General features: G+C 33.8%; 2 protein-coding genes across 2 annotated transcripts; one reads left to right on the top strand and one right to left on the bottom strand.

The window, feature by feature from the left end:
* The first annotated feature begins 7,138 nt into the window (after positions 1-7,138).
* Positions 7,139-12,929, top strand: LOC131037951 (AP2-like ethylene-responsive transcription factor ANT). Its single transcript, XM_057970217.2, has 9 exons — positions 7,139-8,182; positions 8,426-9,194; positions 9,344-9,426; positions 9,570-9,578; positions 9,714-9,802; positions 9,902-9,975; positions 10,077-10,127; positions 10,312-10,388; positions 11,999-12,929. The coding sequence occupies exons 1-9, from the start codon at positions 7,909-7,911 to the stop codon at positions 12,670-12,672; spliced, it is 2,100 nt and encodes a 699-aa protein (XP_057826200.1). The 5' UTR covers positions 7,139-7,908; the 3' UTR covers positions 12,673-12,929.
* A 5,894-nt stretch (positions 12,930-18,823) lies between these two features.
* LOC131038443 (uncharacterized) lies at positions 18,824-20,033 on the bottom strand. The gene is made up of 2 exons (XM_057970885.2): positions 19,422-20,033; positions 18,824-19,189 (listed from the first exon to the last, which is right to left on the bottom strand). The coding sequence occupies exons 1-2, from the start codon at positions 20,031-20,033 to the stop codon at positions 18,824-18,826; spliced, it is 978 nt and encodes a 325-aa protein (XP_057826868.2).
* Positions 20,034-23,023: the final 2,990 nt, after the last annotated feature.

The raw sequence follows: 23,023 nt of genomic DNA, 5'->3' as shown, positions 1-23,023 counted from the left end.
GATGATTTTTCTAGAATGATGTGGGTTACTTTTATAAGGGAGAAATCTGAGGCTTTTGAAAAGTTTAAAATCTTCAAAGATAAAGTGGAAACTAAGACAGGATTGAAGATTAAATTTTTAAGGTCATATCATGGTGGAGAATTCACATCTGGTGAGTTTAATAACTTCTGTGAGAAGCATGGCATAAGGAGACAATTTTCTGCTCCCCGGACACCTCAACAAAATGGAGTTGTGGAAAGGAAAAACAAAACTATCTTGGATGTTGCTAGAACAATGATGATCTAAGCTAATATACCTCATATCTACTAGAGAGAAGCAATGAGCACATCATTCTATACATTCAACAGAGTACATATCAAAAGAGAAATTGGTAACACACCTTATGAATTATGGTTTGGCAATACACCTACAGTTAAGTATTTCAGAATCTTTGGTAGCAAATGGATAGGACCCTCAAGTGACGATGTAATAAAATGACATGATAAGACAAGATCAATCTTAAAAACCCACTTCTATGAAGATTGTTGTAACTTGTCAATCCATATTGTTAAGATTAAGGAAATTCACTCATAATGCTTGATCTAGGAAGTGATTAGGATTGTGGATGGATGAAAATGAATTAGGAAAGATCCTTTTATATAGGGTTCCCTAGGTATTTCATAATTAGGTTGACCTCTAATGGTCATATTCAAATATTAGGATAAAAAACCAACTAGAAGGAACCAACAAATGAAAAAGTTCAAATTTGGGCTAAATTTAAGGGGACTATGGCACCTAGCATCCTAGTCCACCTAGAAAGGGGTGGAACAAAGATAGATGTGGCATGCACAAGCTTGGAGCACATAATCTAATCACCATATTAGCATATGACAACATTTTGATAGTAAAAGGGCTAGAAATAGGCTTGAAAAGAGTTGTGAGGAAGCACACTAAGGCAAGGGCCCAACAAAGGAGTGTGAAATTATGAGAGGTTATAATTTATGACACTATAATAACAAATTTAAATGCAAAATTAAAACTAGTTTTAACTTTACAAACAACCTCCCAATGTTTAAATAACTTTGAGAAGAGCTGGAGGGGAGTAAAGGTTGAATAAAATTCCACCCACAAGACCAAAGTTAGGTACAAAAAAATAAATTAAAGAGAGAAAACCATATTTTTGGATGTGTAGGATTGTCCATGCACTTAGATCCTCCTACATCATGAAATCATATATCTTTTGATGTATTCAAATAACAAATTTGATCACATATCACCAACGTAAATATATTGAATCATAAAAAAGATCAAATTCATAATCCAAATGTCTCAAGAAGGGGCTGTGACATGTGTGGTCTTAAGGTGAAGAATATCCTTAAAAAAACCCAAATCAACAATGAGAATGATGATATCAACTCTATTGATTAATGAAATACAAAATTACTATTAGACATATTCATACTAAAGAATTTAAGATCCTTGATAAGCATATAGATCTAAAAACACATCACACAAAATATTTATGAATTTAAACAAATTTAATTTAATACCCTTGATATTTAAATGAGACAAGTACTGCAAATGAATTAAAGTATACTAACAAAGAATATAAATTTAAACATGTACTTAAATGAAATAAGTGGTGGTTTGGGTTGCATACATTGAAATGAAGATTACACAATTTGATACACTATGACAGAAGTCTAATTTTCGAAAGTTGGATCTAGATTATGGATTCAATATAAGTTTGATAACACTTGAATATATGAATTGAGTGTTTGTGATAGAATAAATAAAGAAAAAAAAAGTCCCTTAGAAGTATATTCTTGCTAAAAAAAACCTATGACCTTGTTTAGAGAAAAGGAGACTCTTTGGTACCTTTAATATCTATTTTCTTGATGCTATTTGAAGTGAGAATAATTTTGGTGGCATGAAAGAACATTGTGGAGATTGTTGAGGTAAGGTGTGGAAGTGTGTTACATTCTCCCTTGAGCCTTGATTATGCCTCAAAATTATATTAATAATAGCATGAGAAATAGATAATGGAGTAGATAATGAATGCTTACATGTGGATAAAAATAGGCAGTGTTGGGTTAATAACTAATTTTGTTAGGATGTGTACTTTATCTCAAATTATGCTTTGAAGCATGTCTTGATAGTATACATTTCAATCAAAGAAATATATTTCACTTATGTTTCATAATTTTAGAGTGATGTATAGACAAAAAGCTAGAGATAGACATATACATATGATGTGACAATTTTGATTATACAAATAATCTAGGATGATGTTTTTTAATAGACAACCTTAGATGCACAAATTTTAAATTTTGGCACCCATGACCCATGTTAATATATAATGATTATATTTAAATATTGTTAACTTTGAAATACATAAATTCAAAATTTGAAATTACATTGGTTATTCATTCAAGATATAAGATGTAAATATGTGGTTTCATCTAGGGTGAATAAAATACTAGGAATATAGTTGATAAGATTTTGAATATGACAATGAAGCATATCTTAGTGGTGGATTAGATCCTAGGAAGTGACTACACCAAAATGGTCAAATCAATAATCCAAGATATTAGCCCGAAGGGGTGTAAAAATACAGGAAAAAAGTACTAGGATATGGATAGTTATGCATATTGCCAAATCATTAAATTTATAGGTGTGGGACATTTTTGTAGGCACACATATGACCTTGATCTACAAAACCCGTATAATGCAAACATAATTCTCTCATCTTAAAGTAAATTATAGACTCTCGCAATCCATTTTTTATCCCAAGACATACAAAATTTAATGTGTTGAACATAGATATCCATCTCCCTCAAGCACAAAGCTAAATATCTTTTCTTATTGAATTTACTCTTCATAATTTAGTATTGTATTTACTCTTCATAAATTAGTATCATTATTTCATAATACATTTAATCCACTCTTGTCAGATATTTACTCTACTTGCTAATGTGTTCTTATCTATGTGCATTTAATTGGATTAATGGAGTTTAATTTATCTTACATTTTTTAATAAAAAAATTACTTTAAACATGCTCTCAGTCTTAATAAGAAATATGAGGGCCAAAAACATTCTCGACAAAGCATTTTATTAGACTTCAAAACTTATTATAGTGTATGAATAACATTTATTCCATTATAAACATAATATATACCAATTTCAAAATCCATAATATTAAATAATAGAAAAAAGATATTATATTGATAGGAAAATACATACATATACAATAATATTGATGTGGTCCACCTAATGAAACCTAAATTGCTCTTTAACACCATTAACATTGATCTCTTATGCTTGCATGCTCAAGGCATCATTTTGGTTCAAACCCACATGTTTACACCCATTAATAACATTCTCCAAACAACTTACCATAGTATTGATGGGTTCTATCGAATAAAATCAAAATTGCGCTTTAACATCATTAACACATTGATCTCTGATGCTTGCAAGCTCAAGGGATCATTTTGACTCAAACCCACATGTTTAAACCGCATTAATTGTTACAAGTGTGGTTGCCATTGCACTAATCCACATGAGGCAGTTAAGCCATGTCACAAACCGAGGTGCTGCACTGCACAACACAAGGAGACCAAGGGCCCACACCTTGCAACAATCCCCCCCCCACAATGCAGGCGAGGGGTTTGAACCTGTGACCAAGCTCTGATACCACTTGTTACAAGTGTGGTTGTCATTGCACTAATCCATAGAAGGTGGTTAAGCCATGTCACAAACCCGAGCATTGCGCTGCACAACACAAGGAGACCAAGGGTGCACACCTTGCAACATTAATAACATTCTTCAAGCAGCTAACCAATAGTATTGATGGGGTCCACCCAATAAAAACTAAATTGCTCTTTAACACCATTACCTCCATATTGATCTATGATGCTTGCATGCTTAAGGGACCATTCTGACTCAATCCTACATGTTCCCACTCATTAATAACATTCTTCAAGCAAATTGCCAACAATATTGAAGGGGTCCACTGAATAAAACCGAAATTGCACTTTAACACCATTTACATTGATCTGTGATGCTTGCATGCTCAAGAGATCATTTTGGCTCAAACCCACATATTGTTGACACCCATTAATAACATTCTTCAAGCAACTACCAATACTATTGATGGGGCCCACCTAATAAAACCTAAATTGCTCTTTAACACCATTACGTCCACATTGACCTCTTATGCTTGTATGCTCAAAGGATCATTTTGGCTCAAATCCACATGTTTACACCCATTGATAACATTCTTCATGCGACTTACCATTGTCTTCTCATATTTTAATGAGTTAACCAAACCTTGTATTGACTTTTTTCTTGTGTGTATTCATTTGATCATATTTTAATACCCATCTGTATAAAATTATAAGCAACTCCATATAATAGATTTGACCTTGTTGAAATTGAGGTACCATGAATATTCTTCTGCAATTTACAAGTTTGTGCACATCAATATCAAATCCATGAGGTGGTGCAGATGTGAGATGTTGGAACAATGATAAGCACTACCTTGGTGTAGGTAATGAGTAAAGATGAAAATATGTCCATGTCCTTGTGGTCAAACAATTTTACATTTGACTCATCATAATGCCCTCTCCCTCCCTCCTTTCTAATGGTCGACAATCTGCACTGTGTGCATTCTCAGGACGTCAAGATGAAATCATTTCATTATCACTTTTAAAGAAAAACATGTAATTGCATGGAGATTGATTCCCTCGTCTCTAAATCATTGTAAATTCATTGAAATAGATTGATGAGTTGGGGATCACAACAGATAAAAAACATACATTCTTCTGTGTTTTTTTATATATCTTTTTTTTCCCTCATATCTTTGTTGTTTTTCTCAGGTAGGCCCCTCTGCTGTTTTATATTGCCTAAGTAATTATTTCATCCTTGACTATACCTTTGATTGAGCCTGATTTTGCTTGTATGGTTTGGCTACTGATTGCTTGTTTCTTTTGATTCTTCTGTAAGGTTTTTCTTCTGGTTTAGTCAAACTTGAAAAGGTGTACATTCTTAAGAATTTTTTAATGAAATAGGACAGACATAAAAGTAATGACATTTTGCATAGGACAGATATAAAAGTAATAACATTTTGTTGGAGGTTCAATTTGAATGGAGTTTGAATTTGTTTGTAGTAGTAGGTGAAATACTGATAGGTATATTAAATATATTAAAATAATAATATTATATTATATATAAAAAATCAGCATTTTCAAAGGAGAAATTGAATTGGTATTATTAGTTATTGTTAAAAATTGTAAGAGTTTCAAATTATTGTAATATCAAATATTAAATTTTATAAATATAGTTAAAAAATTGTAATAAAATTAGTGTTTCATATGTGATCAAGAATGTTTATTTGTAAATTATGATAGAAAAAAAACATTTTATTTTGCATTCATTAAAATTATATTATTCGAAAGGTTCAAGCTACATTTTTTCATATTAACATTTACAACTACCAATCGTTGATATCTATTACAATTGACAAGTATGCAATATTTGTTTTGAAAAATAATATTATGTCTAAAATGTTTTTGCTACAAAGTGATATAACTTTCCACAACCATCTTCATAAGTCTATGAAATTTGTATTATAAACCAATATAAATTTATACACCCATCAAACTGTTATCTACATATCTTGCTTGAAACCATTCATAATAACTATTATGTGTAAATTTTGTGTGGAAGATAAACATTCTATTAAATTTGAACTAAAAGAGGAGTAAAATTTTATTCAATCACAAAAAAAAATACAAAGCAAGGAGGGCCAACTGCCTAGCAGAAAAGAGCATCACACACTCCTGTCTGTGTCCACTAAGTGATCCAACATGTGAGACAATTCTAGAGATAATTGTCTCCTATCTAAAACATTCCAATTTTGCATTTGATGAGAAGCCCATTTGGCCAAACAATCTGCTACTCCATTCCACTCCCTAGGAATATGGCGAAAATTAACAGATTCTAAGGAGACACACACTCAAAGAATCTATCTTATAAGCAAAGCTAAGTGCCAATTGACAACTTCTAGCCACTGTTTAGTCAACAAAGTCACAACGATTATCAATAAATGGTGATTTTATCTTTACAATATTATCCTACCACAATAATTTTTTTTTTTTTCCTTAATGGAGGATTTTTCATCCTCAGAGGGAGCCAAAGCCTTAGGCTGAAACCTCTTTGGTTAAGAGCCTAGGATCGAGGGGTATCCAAAGAACCTATTTGCATTTTATATATTATAAACTTTATTATAAATGCTTACATTTACAAATGAAAGAACATATTTATATTTAGGAGTTAAAATTGATCATCAATCCTCTCTTTTAGACTTTTTACTTTTATTTTAATGCTAATTCCCCATTCAAAATTGCCCTTCAAATAGTATACCATGTTTAAAGAAATGAACATCCTAAGATTCTAAAAATATATATATAAAGAGCCATAATCTCTTAAAATTTTGACCGTACATTAAAATATTATATTTTATATGATACATTTTTTCAATTTTTTTACTGATTTTACAACACAATCATAATCATAAGGTCATCCAATTTCTTTCTGTTTATATAAAAATAAATAAAAAGACATTAAAATCCAAATGCAACATTAAAAAACTTAAAAAAGTCTATTCTAATCTGTGAGTCACTGGAGATTTGTATTGTGACCACACCTCCTATCTTTGTCGGTAAAGCAAAGAGGAAAAAGACCCAAGCAAGCAGATCAGACATTAAATACTGCAAACGTTTGGAGAAGATCTTGAAGAAAATATTTTCCTAGGCGTATAAAAAAAGAGTGTGACAATAAGTTCCAACATTTTGTTTGTGATGAGCACTACAATGTATGTTCAGATCTTCCAAAATTTCAAACTAGTCGGTCCCAAAACATATCTAAAAAAGCTAAGTGTAGACCCTTCTTATTGACTTTAGACCTCAGACATAAATCTAATTTATTGCACAAAGTCCATGCAAATTGCTATACAGAGGTTATATGCAAGGCAACCGACACCAAGCCTTGTCTGCATGCAATCAGCTTAGCAGGTGGTGGTGTTGACTAGGTTGATTAATTTTCTTTAAAAGATAAAAAAGTTAGTTCCTTGACCTTTGCTGTGATATTTTGAAATAGTCTGTGTTCAGAGTAGAGCAGCACAGCTGTAGGTAATTAGATATCCTGGTTAGTAGTAGTACTGAAGTGACCTGACCTGCCTTGTGCTTGTCCTGTCACTCACTGCCAATACCAGTCCTTAATCAAGTAGCACCCAACAGTAGCTGTTTTGGCTTTTTGAAAAAAAATAATAAGTTTGAACAGTGTTGATGTGATTACAGTACAGTGGATGGAGATGGGATGGGATGGGATGGGATCTTTATCAGAAGAGCTAGTTGATACTTGATCATGCAAATGGCCCTGCAGTTATGATTACCTAATATTAATTTTTTTATATATATGGAAGCTTTGTGGAGTGAATATTTGGTAGACTTGTTTTAAGCCTTGCCTGCTTTTCTATATTAGACACCAATCCCAATATGTTGAACAGCTCTAGAAAGGAGTGAAAATGGATATGGGTATATATCTAGATGGTTTCTGGGATGTTTTGTTTGATCTGGGTAACTGTTTATAGCAAAATTTTGCTCTCAGGGATTGACTTGCTGAAGTTTTGAAGTTTGAATTTCTGTTCTTACTGGAAGCTTCTATCAAATAGGTAAGTGGGTGTTTTTGAGGCTTTTGAGGAACCCAATGATTAAGCTGTGAGATTCTCAGTGCAGAGCAAGCTCAAGTTCCATGAAATTTTTGCAGTGAAATCATAAGCATTTCGGTTGTATTCTTTATGCTGGTGTTGAAACTTAGGAGGCCTGTAATAGAACCTTGACTGCAAGGTTTGGTAGGTAGTGAAATCCATGAATAATACTAATAATAATAGCTGGCTTGCATTCTCCCTCTCACCCCACTTAGCAGTAGAGGCTGGGGGTAGGGATCCTCCTCATGAGTCTTCTGCGCAGTCAGCTTCAAGTAGCTTCTGTAATTTGCAGGCTTCTTCTCAGATGCCTCGTTCAACTATCACTTATCACAGCTATGGAGAAAGTGGAGGGGGTCCATTTTATACTACTATGCCCTTGAGGTCTGATGGTTCTCTCTGTATCATGGAGGTCCTCAGCAGGTCTCAAACAGAAGGTAAGGAAAGTGTAAGCCAAGAAGTCCATAGCCAAAACCTTTTGGTTATATTTAATGAATATGTAAGGTCCTTGGAGAAGCTAACAAGATCACTGAAGGAATGAATGTTCTGTTAAACTTGAACTTGGATTGATTTTAGGTTAGAAAAACTGGGTTATAGACTGATGATTTGAAGTTGGTTTTGTTGACATTGCGTTTTACTAAAGCAATATTTGTTTTTTGTTTTGTCTTTTGGTTCTTTAGATTGGAATGATTTGAAGCCACCTGGACTGCAACCAGCAGGCCTTCAATCAAACATGATGGACAGAAGGCTTTCTAGAGTACAAGCTACACGGTATGACATGGCTCAAAAGAATTCAGGAGATCATGTGAGCCCTAAACTGGAGGACTTCTTAGGCCAGTATTCCAGTAACAGAGACTCAGTGCCTCTGAGCATGGAGGGCATGTATTATGAACAACATAATGGTCCTTCTGGTTTTGATAGGGATTCCTGCAACTCAAGGATCAATGTTAACCAGCTTCCACTATCGCGGCCCATGGAAGTTCCATCTCCTTGGAACAACAACACCTATGAAACTGCAATGCAGGAGCAGCCTAATCTGTTGTTTCAGGCTGCATTGGAGCATGATGATGATGAGTCATCCAAGGAGAGCATGTTTGCAGATTGCAGTCTTCAGTTCAATCCTCACCATGGGGGAGAAATCATGGACAATGCTGTCGGTATATCTGCTATGAAACCATGGTTTAGACAATACCCCACAGACATGAAGGATGACGATAACAGCAATAACAATAGTGGCAGTAATTTTCAATCACAGGCAGCCTTGACCTTAACCATGAGTCCTGGATCCCAGTCTAGTGCTGTTACTGTTATTCCACAGTCAACTAATACTGATTGTGTTACAGTTGAAACCAGGAAAAGAGGGGCAGGTGGAAGGTCTAGGCAACCTGTTCCTAGAAAATCCATTGATACATTTGGCCAAAGGACTTCTCAGTACCGTGGAGTTACAAGGTTTGGTTTCTGAATTGTTTATCTAGTTTGTCTCAGGATTGATTATACATTGTGTTTAAAACATATTAAACTTAAAACCCATTTCAGTGTTTCGCTTCTTTTGTGGTGTATTCTTAACTTATTTTGATGTATCTTTGGTGGGTTTTCAGGCACAGATGGACTGGTCGGTATGAAGCTCACCTCTGGGACAATAGCTGCAAGAAAGAAGGCCAAACAAGGAAAGGAAGACAAGGTACACAGACCCTGGGGAACTAAAGTGGAATGTATAATTATGTCTTCTGAGGTTTTTTGGTGGGAAGTTCTGACTTGTTTCTTCTTCTTGTCTGTTGGTGGCATGCTATGCAATCCTTGTGAAACAATGAACAACTATGACAGTCTACTTGGGTACGTCTGGTGTCACAGCTTTTGTATTTGAAGATTTATTGGTGTGAGAATTGTTTAAGCATTCTGCAAGAAATGACTTATTATAGTCATGCTTTAAAATGACACTAAATATTGCTTTGTTCATTTATGGTATAGGAGGATATGATAAAGAAGAGAAGGCTGCAAGATCATATGACCTGGCTGCTCTCAAGTACTGGGGGCCTACTACTCACATAAACTTCCCGGTAAAAGTAACTTGCATTTATTGCTAATGGATGAGAACAGCATTTAAAAACTGCAGATGATATATTTCTGTTTTTTTCCTCTTTTTTCAAAATTTACAGTTGAGCACTTATGAGAAGGAGCTTGAAGAGATGAAGCCCATGACAAGGCAGGAGTATGTTGCAAATTTAAGAAGGTATTAGAGTTTTTGTTTTTAGAAAAACTTCAAATTTGTTATGGGTTCCAACAGGCAAGATTGAAGTTGCAATGAGGTGATGACAATATATTTTCATACAGAAAAAGCAGTGGATTTTCCAGGGGAGCATCCATGTACAGAGGAGTAACTAGGTGGGTTGGATTTTTCAAGCTTACTAAACACAATTCATAGGTGTTTTAGGTTTGTTAAACACAATTATAGGAGCTTGCAATGCAAGTAAAAGCATGAATCATTTCATGTCTTAATCCATTTTGTTGTAGCCTTCATGATGTTGAAATGCTTTGTCCTGTGTGCAATATATAAATATAATAACAGGCATCACCAGCATGGGAGATGGCAGGCACGCATTGGTAGAGTTGCAGGAAACAAGGACCTTTATCTTGGAACTTTCAGTAAGTACTCTTTTTATGACAATACCAATAGTTATATTAAATAATGAGGTACTTGACAATATATTCCAATAGAATATAGGGCATGAGAAGGGGAAACGTCTATGCAAAGGAGACACTTAACTTTTTTAAACATTGAGGAGAACATGTATGTATCAAGCTAATATAGTTTTTGAAAAGGATATTTTAAATAGGTTCTTTGTTCATCTTTCATTTCCCATCTTTCTGTTATTACTATGGAATTTGCAGATGAGCTTGTATTTTCAGATACAGTGCATAAAGAATGACCCTTCATGTAATTGGAACTAGTGAGGCTTAATTCAACTATAAAACACTTTCTTGTTCAAGTATCAGGTGGTGTTCGCAGCACTTTTCATACTAAATTTGTCACCACAAGATTTCTTTCAAATTTTGATTGTAATGTTTTGAATGTGAAAAAATTTAAGTGAACATTTAAGAGCCAAGCACATAAATGAGTGACAAATTATTTGACTTTTGAACTGAAAAATGAATAAAACTATATTAATGGTTTTATATTTCATTCATTTTTAGTTCAATATTTAAGAATAATTGAATAAAATTATATTTAAAATATAAATAAATATATTACATGAAATTGTTCTAAATGTTCACATCTGAATTTTGAAAGAAAAAAAGTCCATGACTTGTTCTTAAATACAATTAAACAATCTTATAAAATTTGATCTCATAGACCCTATAGAATCTAATAGATATTATTATATTGTTGAAAAATTATTTAGATTTTAAAAAACATAGAAAAAATAAAAAAACTAAAACCTGTTACTTGCTCGTTTTTAAGAATTGAATCTTTTTTATTCAATAGAAAAAAATAAAATATTCTTATGCACTGTAGATTAGTCATACCTACTTAAGATTATATAATGAAACAGCTAATATTAATAAATTTATCACATAAATTTGAAATTACAGTTAATAAGTTTCTATAATATAAATGAAAAAATATTACAGTCTATATTTATAGTAAATCATAAGTTTTGTCACAAAGACTGACTCCTCAACTATGAAAGCCTTCTATGATACCTGTAGAGCTTCTGATCGTCACAAATGTTGAAGAAATGTAAGAGCAAGAAACACGTAAATCTGTAGATTTGAAAAAGCTCTGATCGTCGCAAATGTTGAAGAAATGAAGAGCAAGAAACACGTAAATTTGTAGATTTGAAAAAGTTCCGATCTTCGCAAATGTTGAAGAAATGAAAGAGCAAGAAACACGTAAATCTGTAGATTTGAAAAAGCAAAGCCAATTTTTTGAAGAGAATGTGAGGAAAACATCAAAATTATTTCTTATTGCGTCTGCGTGAGAATTTTAATGCAGGTTATATATAAATTTGTCAGCTCCAAAACTGAGTTTTTTTTATGTATGTATAAATTTTTAAGCTCGAAAGCTGAGATTTTTATTATTTATAATAAATCTGTTAGCTACAGAATTGAGATTTTTATTTAAATTAAAATTTGTTAGCTCCAAAACTGAGATTTTTATTTACATTTAAATTTGTTAGCTCCAAAAACTAATTTTTTATATTTTCTGGAAGAACAAGGGTTTTATCCTTTGCTTGTCTAAATACTGTGATCAGGTACGCAGGAGGAGGCGGCAGAAGCCTACGACATAGCGGCCATAAAATTCCGCGGCGTGAACGCAGTGACAAACTTCGACATCAGCAAATACGACGTCCAAAAGATCTCCGACTGCACTACTTTGCCATCCCCTGAACTGGCCCGGCGGAGCAAAGAAATCACAGACAACGGCGGCGCCACCGCAAGCACCTCTCCGCCGCTCCAGATCAGCAACAGAGAAACCGATAAAATCGAACAGAGCTGGGAAATAATGGCGGTCGACGAGCAGGAGCGCCGCCGCTGCGAGAACGGAAGCACACATACACAATCGGAAGAAGAGAAGCCCGCAGAGGTTTTACGCAACCAGCAACACATGGCCGCCGTTTTGCACAATCTGATTGTGCAGCAAAACGGCGAATTGACTGACATTTCTGCTGGTACAACCGATGTGCTACAGGTCAGGGGTTCGAGTCACAGCTCAAGCCCAGGGCATTCTCAGGACGGCACTGTGCACGAAAATGTGCAGCTACAGGGCGAATTTTCGCCTGCTTTGCTTCTCTTCTCCACATCTAAACACGATCCCTCACCTGGAGGAAACTATGAATCGAATACTACTAAAACTAACAGCTGGATTCAACAGCCTGTTCCTCATCACCATCATTTACCAATGTTTGCAGCTTGGAACAGCACGTAACCCGATCTGCCACTTGTCTTGATACGCCAAACAGAAAACGAGATCTGATTTGTTTTAGTTACAGAAATTCTGCGACCGTTTTGAAATTCATGTGGGTTGCAGCAGAAGCACGATCTCGTATCTGGAATGAATTGGTTTTTCTTCATTTTGTTTTTTCTTGCGAAGAAAAACCTGTAAAAGCACAGTATTAAATATATGGTATACGATGTAAAGATTTGATCTCTCTCAGGCAATCTGTATTTGATACAATTTTTCAACTTCTTTTGACTTTTGGTATTTTCGTGAATATTCAAAAATTGGTCCCCTTTGAATTCGGTGGCCAATTTTTTTATAGCAAGGTGTACATCTTCATCTTTATCTTTATCTATTCAGACTTTTGCTCAGTGTTGAAAAGTTGAAGATTCCACATGGTGTGGTGGGGTCCTAGAGAGCCACTATCATCATTCATGGTGTTTTTATTATAAAAAAAAGAAAGCCTATGCAACACATCAAGTTACCAGATAATAATCATTTGCATTTTATAGCTATTACTTGATCTCAAGAGCACAATTCTGCTTTCAAAACAGCTAGAAGCCATGATTGCTTGAAATTCTGCTTTCAAAACAGCTAGAACCCATCATTGATTGAAATTCTGCTTTCAAAACAGCTAGAACCCATCATTGAAGTTCTATGTTTAATATGATATGGTGGGGAAGAAAACCCCTCTCATGCAAATCATAGCTTTTGAATTCAAATGAAAGGACAATTGAAAGGACAATTGAAAGGACATATGATGTAGATAGGAATCTAATTGGTTACCTAATTCTTTTTTTTATCTTATATATATATATATATATATTTTTTTTTTTTTTTTTCCTTTTTATGGAAGTTTAAATTCGATGATAGAATATTTTTTGTATTTATGTATTCTTATTATAAAAGATCTAAATTTTTAAAATATTTAAAGAAGGATTTTTTGTTACTCTTGTAAATTCTAAAGGATGTTGTATCACATATAATATCTACTTTATGATAATAATAAAAAAAGTGTATTAGCATTTGAAGGGCAATTATGATTTGATAACCATCATGAAAAAATTATTTGACATAAGGCTGAACATTGGATTTAGGCCTTGGAGTTTCAACCCATTTATTTTCCTTGACTACCTGAAGTATTTTATTAGCTTCAAAAATTAGGGTGCCTTCACCTAGGGGTATATACTACTTTGCAAGTACCTGCTTGTGGGCAAGTACCTTGCTTTAGACCTCTTCAAGAAGTGATTAGATCATTTAGGAGTGTTTTGGTGGTCATATTTTATCATTTGATGCTTTTTGACAATGTTATGTCTCAAGCTTGGCTCATTTTCTTGGTTTATTTGTAGGTGTCTTATTTGCCTATATTTGACATAATTTTTTACTCTTCACACAAAATTGTTATATAAAAAATTTCAATGATAGATTACATCATTGTTCATAACAATTTGGGATTGCTATATTATTTATATGTATTTTAATGCTTCTTAATAGTCTACAGATTTAGATCAAATAAGCAATTAAGCTAGCCAACTAATTCAAATAGTTCTTACATGCAATACAATGATAGCTCTTTGAGAATATTAATATTTAGATAAAAAGTTACAAATCACTACTTGAAGTCAAATAATGGAAGACTAATAGTTACCACTTAGAATTTCACCTTAGATGGAACTTTAGGGATTTGACTTGGATCTTTATAATGAAAAATCAATGCCTAGCATCTCAACCCGTTGGACATAAATTATATATTTTATATATTAATATACGTTTCAAATTTAAAATATAGTACATCAAATTGTCTTTAACTCATTCTACCTTAAAAAATGATTATAATAATATGCTTCTTTATAGTAAATTCACCTTGATTTTTTTTAATTTTTCAAGAAAACATGCTCAAGTCAAAATCATCACTTAGGAATCCATCAACTTTATGAAAGGGTGCTTATCTATCATTTCATGGGTCTTGATCATTAAAACAAATCCTCTTACAATTAGATGTCAAATCAGGAAAACAACATTTACCAACTTGGCATTATGTATGGACTGAATGAGTATTCTTGCATTTTCTTTGATAACATAGAAGAGAGTTTTCAAAGTATGTCTCTAGTTAGTTGGCAACCACAACCTTTTCATTAAGACTTAAGACTATAACTTTCACACAAGCAAAAATCCCCAAGGTGTTTGTATTTGGGAAAGGCTTGTGAAGCTACCCCTTCACTATTTTTATGAAGTATTCTTAAGGGGGCTTGGATGTGCCATTAGAGACTTCATATATCCTTTTAAAAATGTTTTGAAGATACATTTTTTTTATTGAGGTAAGTTGGTTTTGGTGCCCAACCATAAACCCAATACAAAAGATGGAACACAACTTAAGGCCAACACAAAAAGTTCTCAAATGGGACACAACCAAAACAAAAGTATCCAAACAACCAAACCAAAACAAACACAAGTGCAACTGAGTCACCATGCACAAAATAGAACCCAAGGGTATAGCCTAAACAATGCTAGAGCCTTCCCTATCTAACCACACACCCTTGACTCAAATATGTGATTGGTATATATAGATTTGGGAAGACCTTTCTTCTATCTTTGAACAACTGTCCATGCAATTTTGTCATCTAAATCCTCAAACCTAAGAGAAAAGGAGGGGGGTGGGGATTCCCCCTTAGAGGGTTCATCCATGGGCATAACATTAATAGAGGATCATTTAGCAGGAGGTGTCAACCACTAAACAACTCTCATAGGTGAAAATGTGTTTCACATAGATGCAAAAAGAATAATAAGAGCAATAGAAACAAGAGGATGAAAAAACCACAGGGATTCCACAATATCTAATGTAGAATAATAGGTGCAAATGTGTTTCACATTAATTATAAAATAATTTTCATCTAATGTAGAAATCACGTTTAATCTCTTCTTAAAACATAATTTTTTGTAACGAAAGAATGACTTGTGTATATCTAGTTAAATATTAGATAATTAATTAGTTCCTCAAAATTTCTATATTATTTTCATTATTTATCTTTCCATAGAGTTATGCTTCATATTTATCCACCAAATTTTAAATTATATCTTAGTTTAATGGCACTAGATTAGGAAATTACAAATATTATTTAGGTAACTTGTAGCCATTACGAGTGGCATGCTCAAAGGAGCACTAAGAGGAATACATCCAAAATGTTGATTCAATTTTAATGTTACAAAATGAGCATGGGCCACTAATTGAAAATGAACTAATAAAAAAATGGTAGCATGACATCATACATGTCATAGAAATGCAAAATATAACATTCCCCATTTGAAATTCTATTGATGAATGATCACATCAAGTAGAGGAAAAACATAGCCACACTATGCTAAAGCTTAAACAAGATTTGTTCGAAAAAGTAATTTAAGATGAAACTAACAAGAATTGATCATATTATATAGTAATTTGAAGTGACACAAACTCCTTTGTTCCCTATGCCTTAACAAAAATTGAAAAATACCATGGTATATATATGGTTTTCACTTCACAAATTAATCATTGACTCATTTAATAATTTTAAAAGACACTAAAATAATTATTTGTCTAATGTTGAAGAAAATAAGATTCATTAGTCAAGATCTTAACAAAGATAAACAAAGAATTCAAAAACATCTTAAGAAATGAGGCCCAATTTTTTTTGATCCAAGGTATGCTAAAAAATCTTACCAACCCACCATATACTTCATTTCTTTGAAGTAAATCTACATGTAAATGTGATAGAGGTGAAACACCCTATTGAATATTAATACAGTCATTTACCCACATGAATAAAAAGCCATATGTTTCATACCAGTTAACTTGTAGTTATATTGATAGAACACATTTATAGGTAATGTATCCTTTTGAATAATGTTAGAAGTGAAAGCACAAAATAATTCTAGACAACATGGACGTTTTTTCGTTTTCTTTAGAAATTTATATTTTGACTAAAAAGAGGGGTAAAAAGTTATTTAATCAAAGAAATAGATATAAAGCTAGAAGGGCCACACGCCCAAGAGAGAGAAAAAATTACACAACTTTTTCAACATCAACTAAAGTATCTAACAAATGAGCCATTTTTGAAGATAATTGCCCCCTATCCACTATATGCCAGCCCTGCCTATTATCAGAAGCCCATATGGCCAAACAATCAACAAATCCATTCCATTCCCTAGGAATGTGGCAAAAAATAACAGAATCCAAGGAGTTACACAACCAAAGTATTTGCCTAATCACCACAGCTAAATGCCAACTAACCTCATCTAATTGTCGGTCTTTCAGTAAGGACACCACCACATGAGAATTTGATTCACAAATTATCCGAATCCAACCAAGAGCACAACTACGCTTCACTGCATGCAAAATGGCAAGGGCCTCCATGAGATTATTAGTATGATTGCCCTTATAAATTGAGAAAATAAATCGAATATCTTTAGGACTATCACAACCAACCCCACCAATACCAGCATGGCTAGGGTTCCCTCGAGAAGAACCATCAGTGTTAAGTTTCGAGATTCCCTGGGGAGGAGGAGACTAGCGACTAACTTGATTAACCCTTTGCAAAGGATGACAACATCTATTTCTCATGATCTGCCCAACATGCTGCCCCCAAAAGAAGGAACACCCCCTCCAAAGAGAAAAATTGAACCGATTACAGATATCAACATCTTCAGGATCCATACCCCCGACAAAGTCACACGTAGCCAAGACAGTCTCACAAAGAGGATGAATAATTCTCCACCACAAACGATGAGCAACCATCCTAACACCATGAAAAATTCTTTGATTCCTTTCCAGCCAAATAATAAAAGAGGGACCAATAGACCAAGCAACCTAGATAAAAGAAGTCTTAACAAGAGGCTTGCCCAAGCGGGCCCAAAATTTAACCAAAGAGGAAACATGCCAATAGGTTTGGTTCCACAGTCCCCATCAGAGGTGCTAAATTGTCCTGAAGAAAGAGCACTGAAAGAAGAGATGAGAAACACATTCCTCACTATTACAACAAAGAACACACATAGAAGGATCCTCGAAACCTCGTTTCCATAGATTATCCCAAGTAAGACAATGGTTTTGGACAACCAACCACATAAAAAAGTTGCATTTAGGTCAAGAAAACTTATTCCATACACGTTTCCACCAAGGAACCTCCTCCCCTCCAAAAAGTTGTCGAATGAGTTCCAAGTAACCAACAACAATAGAATACTTACTAGAAGAATCACTACCCCAGTCCAGAATATCATGATCCGTCAAAGAATTACACTCCCGTGAAGCAAGCATTTGAGCTAGCTCCTTACGAGCCTCCTTTGTTCCACTTGGAGGCCATTCAATGTGGTCTTTCCAAACATAACCAACACCCACCCTTAAATTTTGAGCAACCTTGTAATCTTCAACTTTATCCCACGCCGCACCAAAAAACAAATCACAAAGAGGTTGGAGGTGAGGATACATAGAAAGGATAGGAGGATTACCATCCCAAGAATCCCACCAAAAGAGAGCTTTAGATCCCTTATTACATATCTAGAATAAGCCTCTCTTGACAAGATGAGCCCCAATTTTCAAAGTATGCCATATCAAAGATCCTCTTCTATCTAAACCATAATGGGGAACATCCAAAAAGTTAATTCCTTGAAGATACTCATGAGTAAGAATGCGAGCCCAAAATTGATTTTGACAGGTACACCAACACCAGTATAATTTGGCAACCAAATCTTGCCCATTCAAGATAGCAGAATGCAAACCAAGACCCCCCTCCTTCTTTGGCTTACACACTGAATCCCACTTAACAAGGCTCCATTTACAAATGTGAAAATTACCACTCCACAGGAACTAGCAAGAAAGAGCATCAAATTCCTTAAGAAAATACACAGGGGTCGTCAAAACAAAGCACCCGTAGATAGGAAGAGCCAAGATCACGGATTGAAGAAGAGTCACCTTAGCAACAGTGGACAACCATCTGTGAGTCCATTGATTAACCTTTCATCATAAGTTATCTAGCAAATCTTGCCAATACAGTCTAGGCAGCCTGCCAAAAGAAAGAGGGATACCCAGATAAACCAAGGGAAGAGAGCCAATCTGGAACCTCAAAATATTAGCAATCCTTCTTTGAATAGCCTCAAGAGTATTGAAAAACTAGATAAAAGATTTATGCTCATTGACTTTCTGCCTCGAAGCAGCCAAATAAATATCTAAAGTCCGTCTAAAAGATTCAGCCTCCCAAAGATGAGCAACCCCCATGAGAGCAATATCATTCACAAACTGAAGATGAGAAAGCGTAGGCAACCCATGACCCCACCTCCAACCTTGAAGCAAGCCATGAGAAACCCAAGACTTAATAAGCCCACAAAGGCCCTCCACCATAAGAATAAACAAATATGGAGAAAGAGGATCCCCCTGGCGAAGACCTCTAGAAGCTCCAAATAACTCAGATGAATCACCATTAATAATAACAAAGAAGGAAGAAGAAGTAACACAACTCATCATCCATCTGACCCACTCCTAACTAAAACCAAAAGCAAAGAGAATTTTTTCCAAGAAGCACCACTTAACTCTATCATAAGTTTTGGTCATATCCAATTTGATAAACATAGACTTTTCCTTAGACACCGCCATAGAGTGAGTGACTTCAGAAGCAATCACAACCCCATCTAAAATTTGTCTACCTACCACAAAACCTCTTTGCTCATTCGAGATCAAAGTTGGAAGACAAATTTTGAGTCTCTGCAATCACCTTAGTAATAGTTTTGTAGACCACATTACACAGAGCAATGGACCTAAAAAACTTCAACTGGTTAGCACCTTCCTTTTTAGGAATAAGAACAAGGAAAGTAGAATTCAAGGCATGGAGTATTTGTTTACTACCATAGGATTCCCAAACCACTTCCAACAAATCCAAATTAATAATATCCCAAAAATCTTGTAAAAATTCAATAGGAAAACCATTCGGACCAATGACTTTACCCTTGCGCATCCCAAAAACAACCTCCTCCAATTCAGACAAAGAAATCAAACGCATGAGGGACTTATTCATCATATTGGTAACTAAAGATGGAATACAAGCAAGGATCATATTCTCCTCATCCTCAGCTAGAGGTGAGTCTTCCGAAAAGAGAGAAGAATAATACTGAGAAGCCTCATGAGACAAAGTTGGAAGGGAAGTCAGCAGAATACCTTCTGAATTCACCATAGAAGAGATATAACCCTCCTTATGAAAAAATGTTGTATTCTTGTCACCCTCCTGAAGCCAATCAATCTGGGCCTTTTGCTTCCAAAAAATCTCCTCATGAAGATCCCACTCCTCCAATTCTTTCACAGCTTGGGATTCTGCCCTACCCAAATCCATAGAGAAACCATGGTCCCGGATTTGGCAAGTAATAACATCCAAACAAGCTTGAGCATTCCTCTTCATAGCATGGAGATTACCATAGCACAACTTGTTCCATTTCTTAAGCTAGAATTTAGCAAACTGTAATTTCTTAACAAAGGAATACATAGCAATACCATAGTTAGGGCCACATCTCTCCACCACTAATTCATAAAATCATGAAGGGAAGAGTCACGAAGCCACATAAGTTGAAACTTGAAAGGAGAATTTTTAAAAACTGAAATAGAGACATATGAGAATTTGATAAGCCAACGATCTGAGCCCTTCCAATCAAGAACTTCAGAAGAAGTACTCAAGCTACCACCAACCCAATAACAGGAAACAAGAAACCTATCCAACCTTTCAAAAATGGCTTCATCTCCACATCGATGATTGTTCCAAGTGAAGATCCCATTATATGGTTTAATATCAAGTAAATTCAAGATGTCCACATTCTCATGAAAAAGATCATTAGAAGGATTCAACCTAGCCCAGTAAATATAATTTATAGATTATTCTATTGAAATTAGAAACAATAATCTTTTCAATTGAGTTGTTCTTATGAATATTTAAAATAAAATCAAAAGTGCAATATGTGCCTTTTCTTTAAAAAGTACAAGCGGTTCACATGATATTTTAGAGCACCTTCCATTAATATTAACACCTCCTATTAAGATTGTAATGATATAAATTGCAAACCTTGCACTTTCTTTCGTTGTTTTGGACTGACTTTGATCCATACGGAATAGCATGCAAAATAATGCATTTAGTGTGTAAATTGAGAAACAACTTAATCATACCCTAACTCATTTACACTCTTTTCTAGGTCTATACTCGATCATCATTTTTTTCTATTCCCCATCTATGGTCAAATCCACAACTACACAAATGATTCTTGTAAGATGCATGATTGCAAAAATTATCCCAAATTTTTTAAAGAAAAATTCAAATTTTGGGCTTCCTCTTGTTCCTTCATCTAGCTATTATGAGTCAACTAGAACTGCAAAATAGTTAAAGTGCATGCCGAGGTAATGAATTTAAGGACTAGTTCTTTAATTCATTTAGAACAAATAGCATTTAGAATGTTTACCTTTTGCATAGATCAAGGAGACTAAAAAAAAAATCTAGTGACATTTGTTGAGAAACAAGGTAAAACTACTGCAATAAAATGTCTTACGAGTGCATGCAAATTCAAAATATAATTGTTTATCCAAATATTACAAAAAGATGATTATGTGATTGCATAAAATCAATGATAAGAATAAAACCAACAAACCATATGAACACATGCCTTATATAAGAAATCATTTAAAAAAATAAAAAATGATCTAAACGAAAAATATGTATCTAACCAATTCTCATATTCACATGAGATGTCTTAATTTTATATTACCCAATATGTGTAACTCTACAATGCCAACAAGTCTAATGCAAACACATTCCCTTTTTTCTAAGATTTGAAAGCTTTTAAAGAAAAAAGTGCAATGCAAAAGCATTGCTTTTAAAAATAGTTAATTTTTTTTTTTTTACCATTTATCTAATTATTTGGAATATACATTTTTTATTTTATTTTTATGGGGTTGGTTTTTTAAGAAAAAGAGCAAATAAGTGTGCTAGATAGATTATTTTCTTTCCTTCAATTTTTTTTAAAAAATTTGATATACATCTACTTGTTTTACACATATTTTTTAAAATATAAGTATGTTAATTTTAAAAATTAATCAATTCAAAAGACCTAATTAAATCTAACTCTATATTATTCAATATAAACTAAATATCTTATTTTATTTATTTAAATTCTAAACTCAAACTCTTATTGATAAATAAAATGTATTTTCTCTAAAATGTCAAATACTAATACTTTATAACAAAATTCAACTAAACAATTTATAATTCACTTAAAAGACTACATAATTGAACCCTCATATATATATCTTCAATCAAACCTCTTATTTCTAAAATATTTATTTATAAATACTTAAATTAAATTGAATTATCAGTTCTAAGCAGGGAAGTAAATTCATTTTGTTTGAAAGACGTACACCACAATTAAGATTGACAAGCTGTAGCTCACTCTCTGTATAATTCAAAAAAATTAAATTGGATTTCATTTTGGGGTTGTTTCAGTCACTTCGATGTGACAATTGGAGATCACCGGGCAAGATCTTATCTTGATCGCCATTAATGCTGATGCCCTAATTTGTCTGCAGATAAATTAAGATGAGTTTGCTGCATATCGGCTGAGTTGATGGCTCAAAAGATTTACTGCAATCCTCCAATAAAGACAAAATAGAAAAGGGAGCATGACAATTAGTTAGATCATTCTTTGACTGTAAATATTATATCATTTAGTTGTTTTTGATTTTGATCTTATGTATTTTTTTTTAATCGATGTTTCGGATCACATTCTGTGATCTATCGTTATGATGTTAGTTAGAGAGCGCAAAGAGATGTAGAATTGTAAATATTATTTCAAAACATGTAGTTTTAAGAAGATAAGTTTAATTCACGGGTGATTTGATTTTTTGATTTTAATTGGAGTTAAGTGGACAAAAAGTCAAAAGATTCACATGTACACATGGATGTTGCAGGTTTGAATCTGACTAAAAACTTTACTACGACCAGTACAATAAATTATGTCCACTGTTTACACTAGGGGAAAGTAACCAATCATGTGATGCCACATCAGCTGCGCAAGTATTGGGGCCTTTTTGCAGCCCTTTTGCACACCTATTGGTCTCACTTTTTTTTGGGGCTGTTTTAGACACCTTGGCAAAAAACATGCTGATGTGGCATCATATTTGATGATGTGGCCCTGAAACCTTAGTTATAAGTAGGGGACTTGCCAAGTAAGCTGCTGTAAAAAAATCAGAGTGATTTGAAATTTCCACGTAATATTTTGAGAAACACGAACTTAGGGTACACAACCACTGGATCCTTTCCCCTAGATCATTTTGAAATTGCCAGTT

This window comes from Cryptomeria japonica, chromosome 9 (genome assembly GCF_030272615.1).
Source record: "Cryptomeria japonica chromosome 9, Sugi_1.0, whole genome shotgun sequence".
In the NCBI taxonomy this organism is placed as follows: domain Eukaryota; kingdom Viridiplantae; phylum Streptophyta; class Pinopsida; order Cupressales; family Cupressaceae; genus Cryptomeria; species Cryptomeria japonica.
This window is presented reverse-complemented; position numbering and strand designations above follow the sequence as displayed.

Coding starts and splice junctions, on each gene's coding strand:
- LOC131037951 (XM_057970217.2), top strand. CDS start 7,909: ATGAATAATACTAATAATAATAGCTGGCTTGCATTCTCCCTCTCACCC. Junction 8,183..8,425: donor CAGCAGGTCTCAAACAGAAG/GTAAGGAAAGTG, acceptor TTGGTTCTTTAG/ATTGGAATGATTTGAAGCCA. Junction 10,389..11,998: donor CCTTTATCTTGGAACTTTCA/GTAAGTACTCTT, acceptor TACTGTGATCAG/GTACGCAGGAGGAGGCGGCA.
- LOC131038443 (XM_057970885.2), bottom strand. CDS start 20,033: ATGGATTTGGGTAGGGCAGAATCCCAAGCTGTGAAAGAATTGGAGGAG. Junction 19,190..19,421: donor TCTACAAAACTATTACTAAG/GTGATTGCAGAG, acceptor GGTTTTAGTTAG/GAGTGGGTCAGATGGATGAT.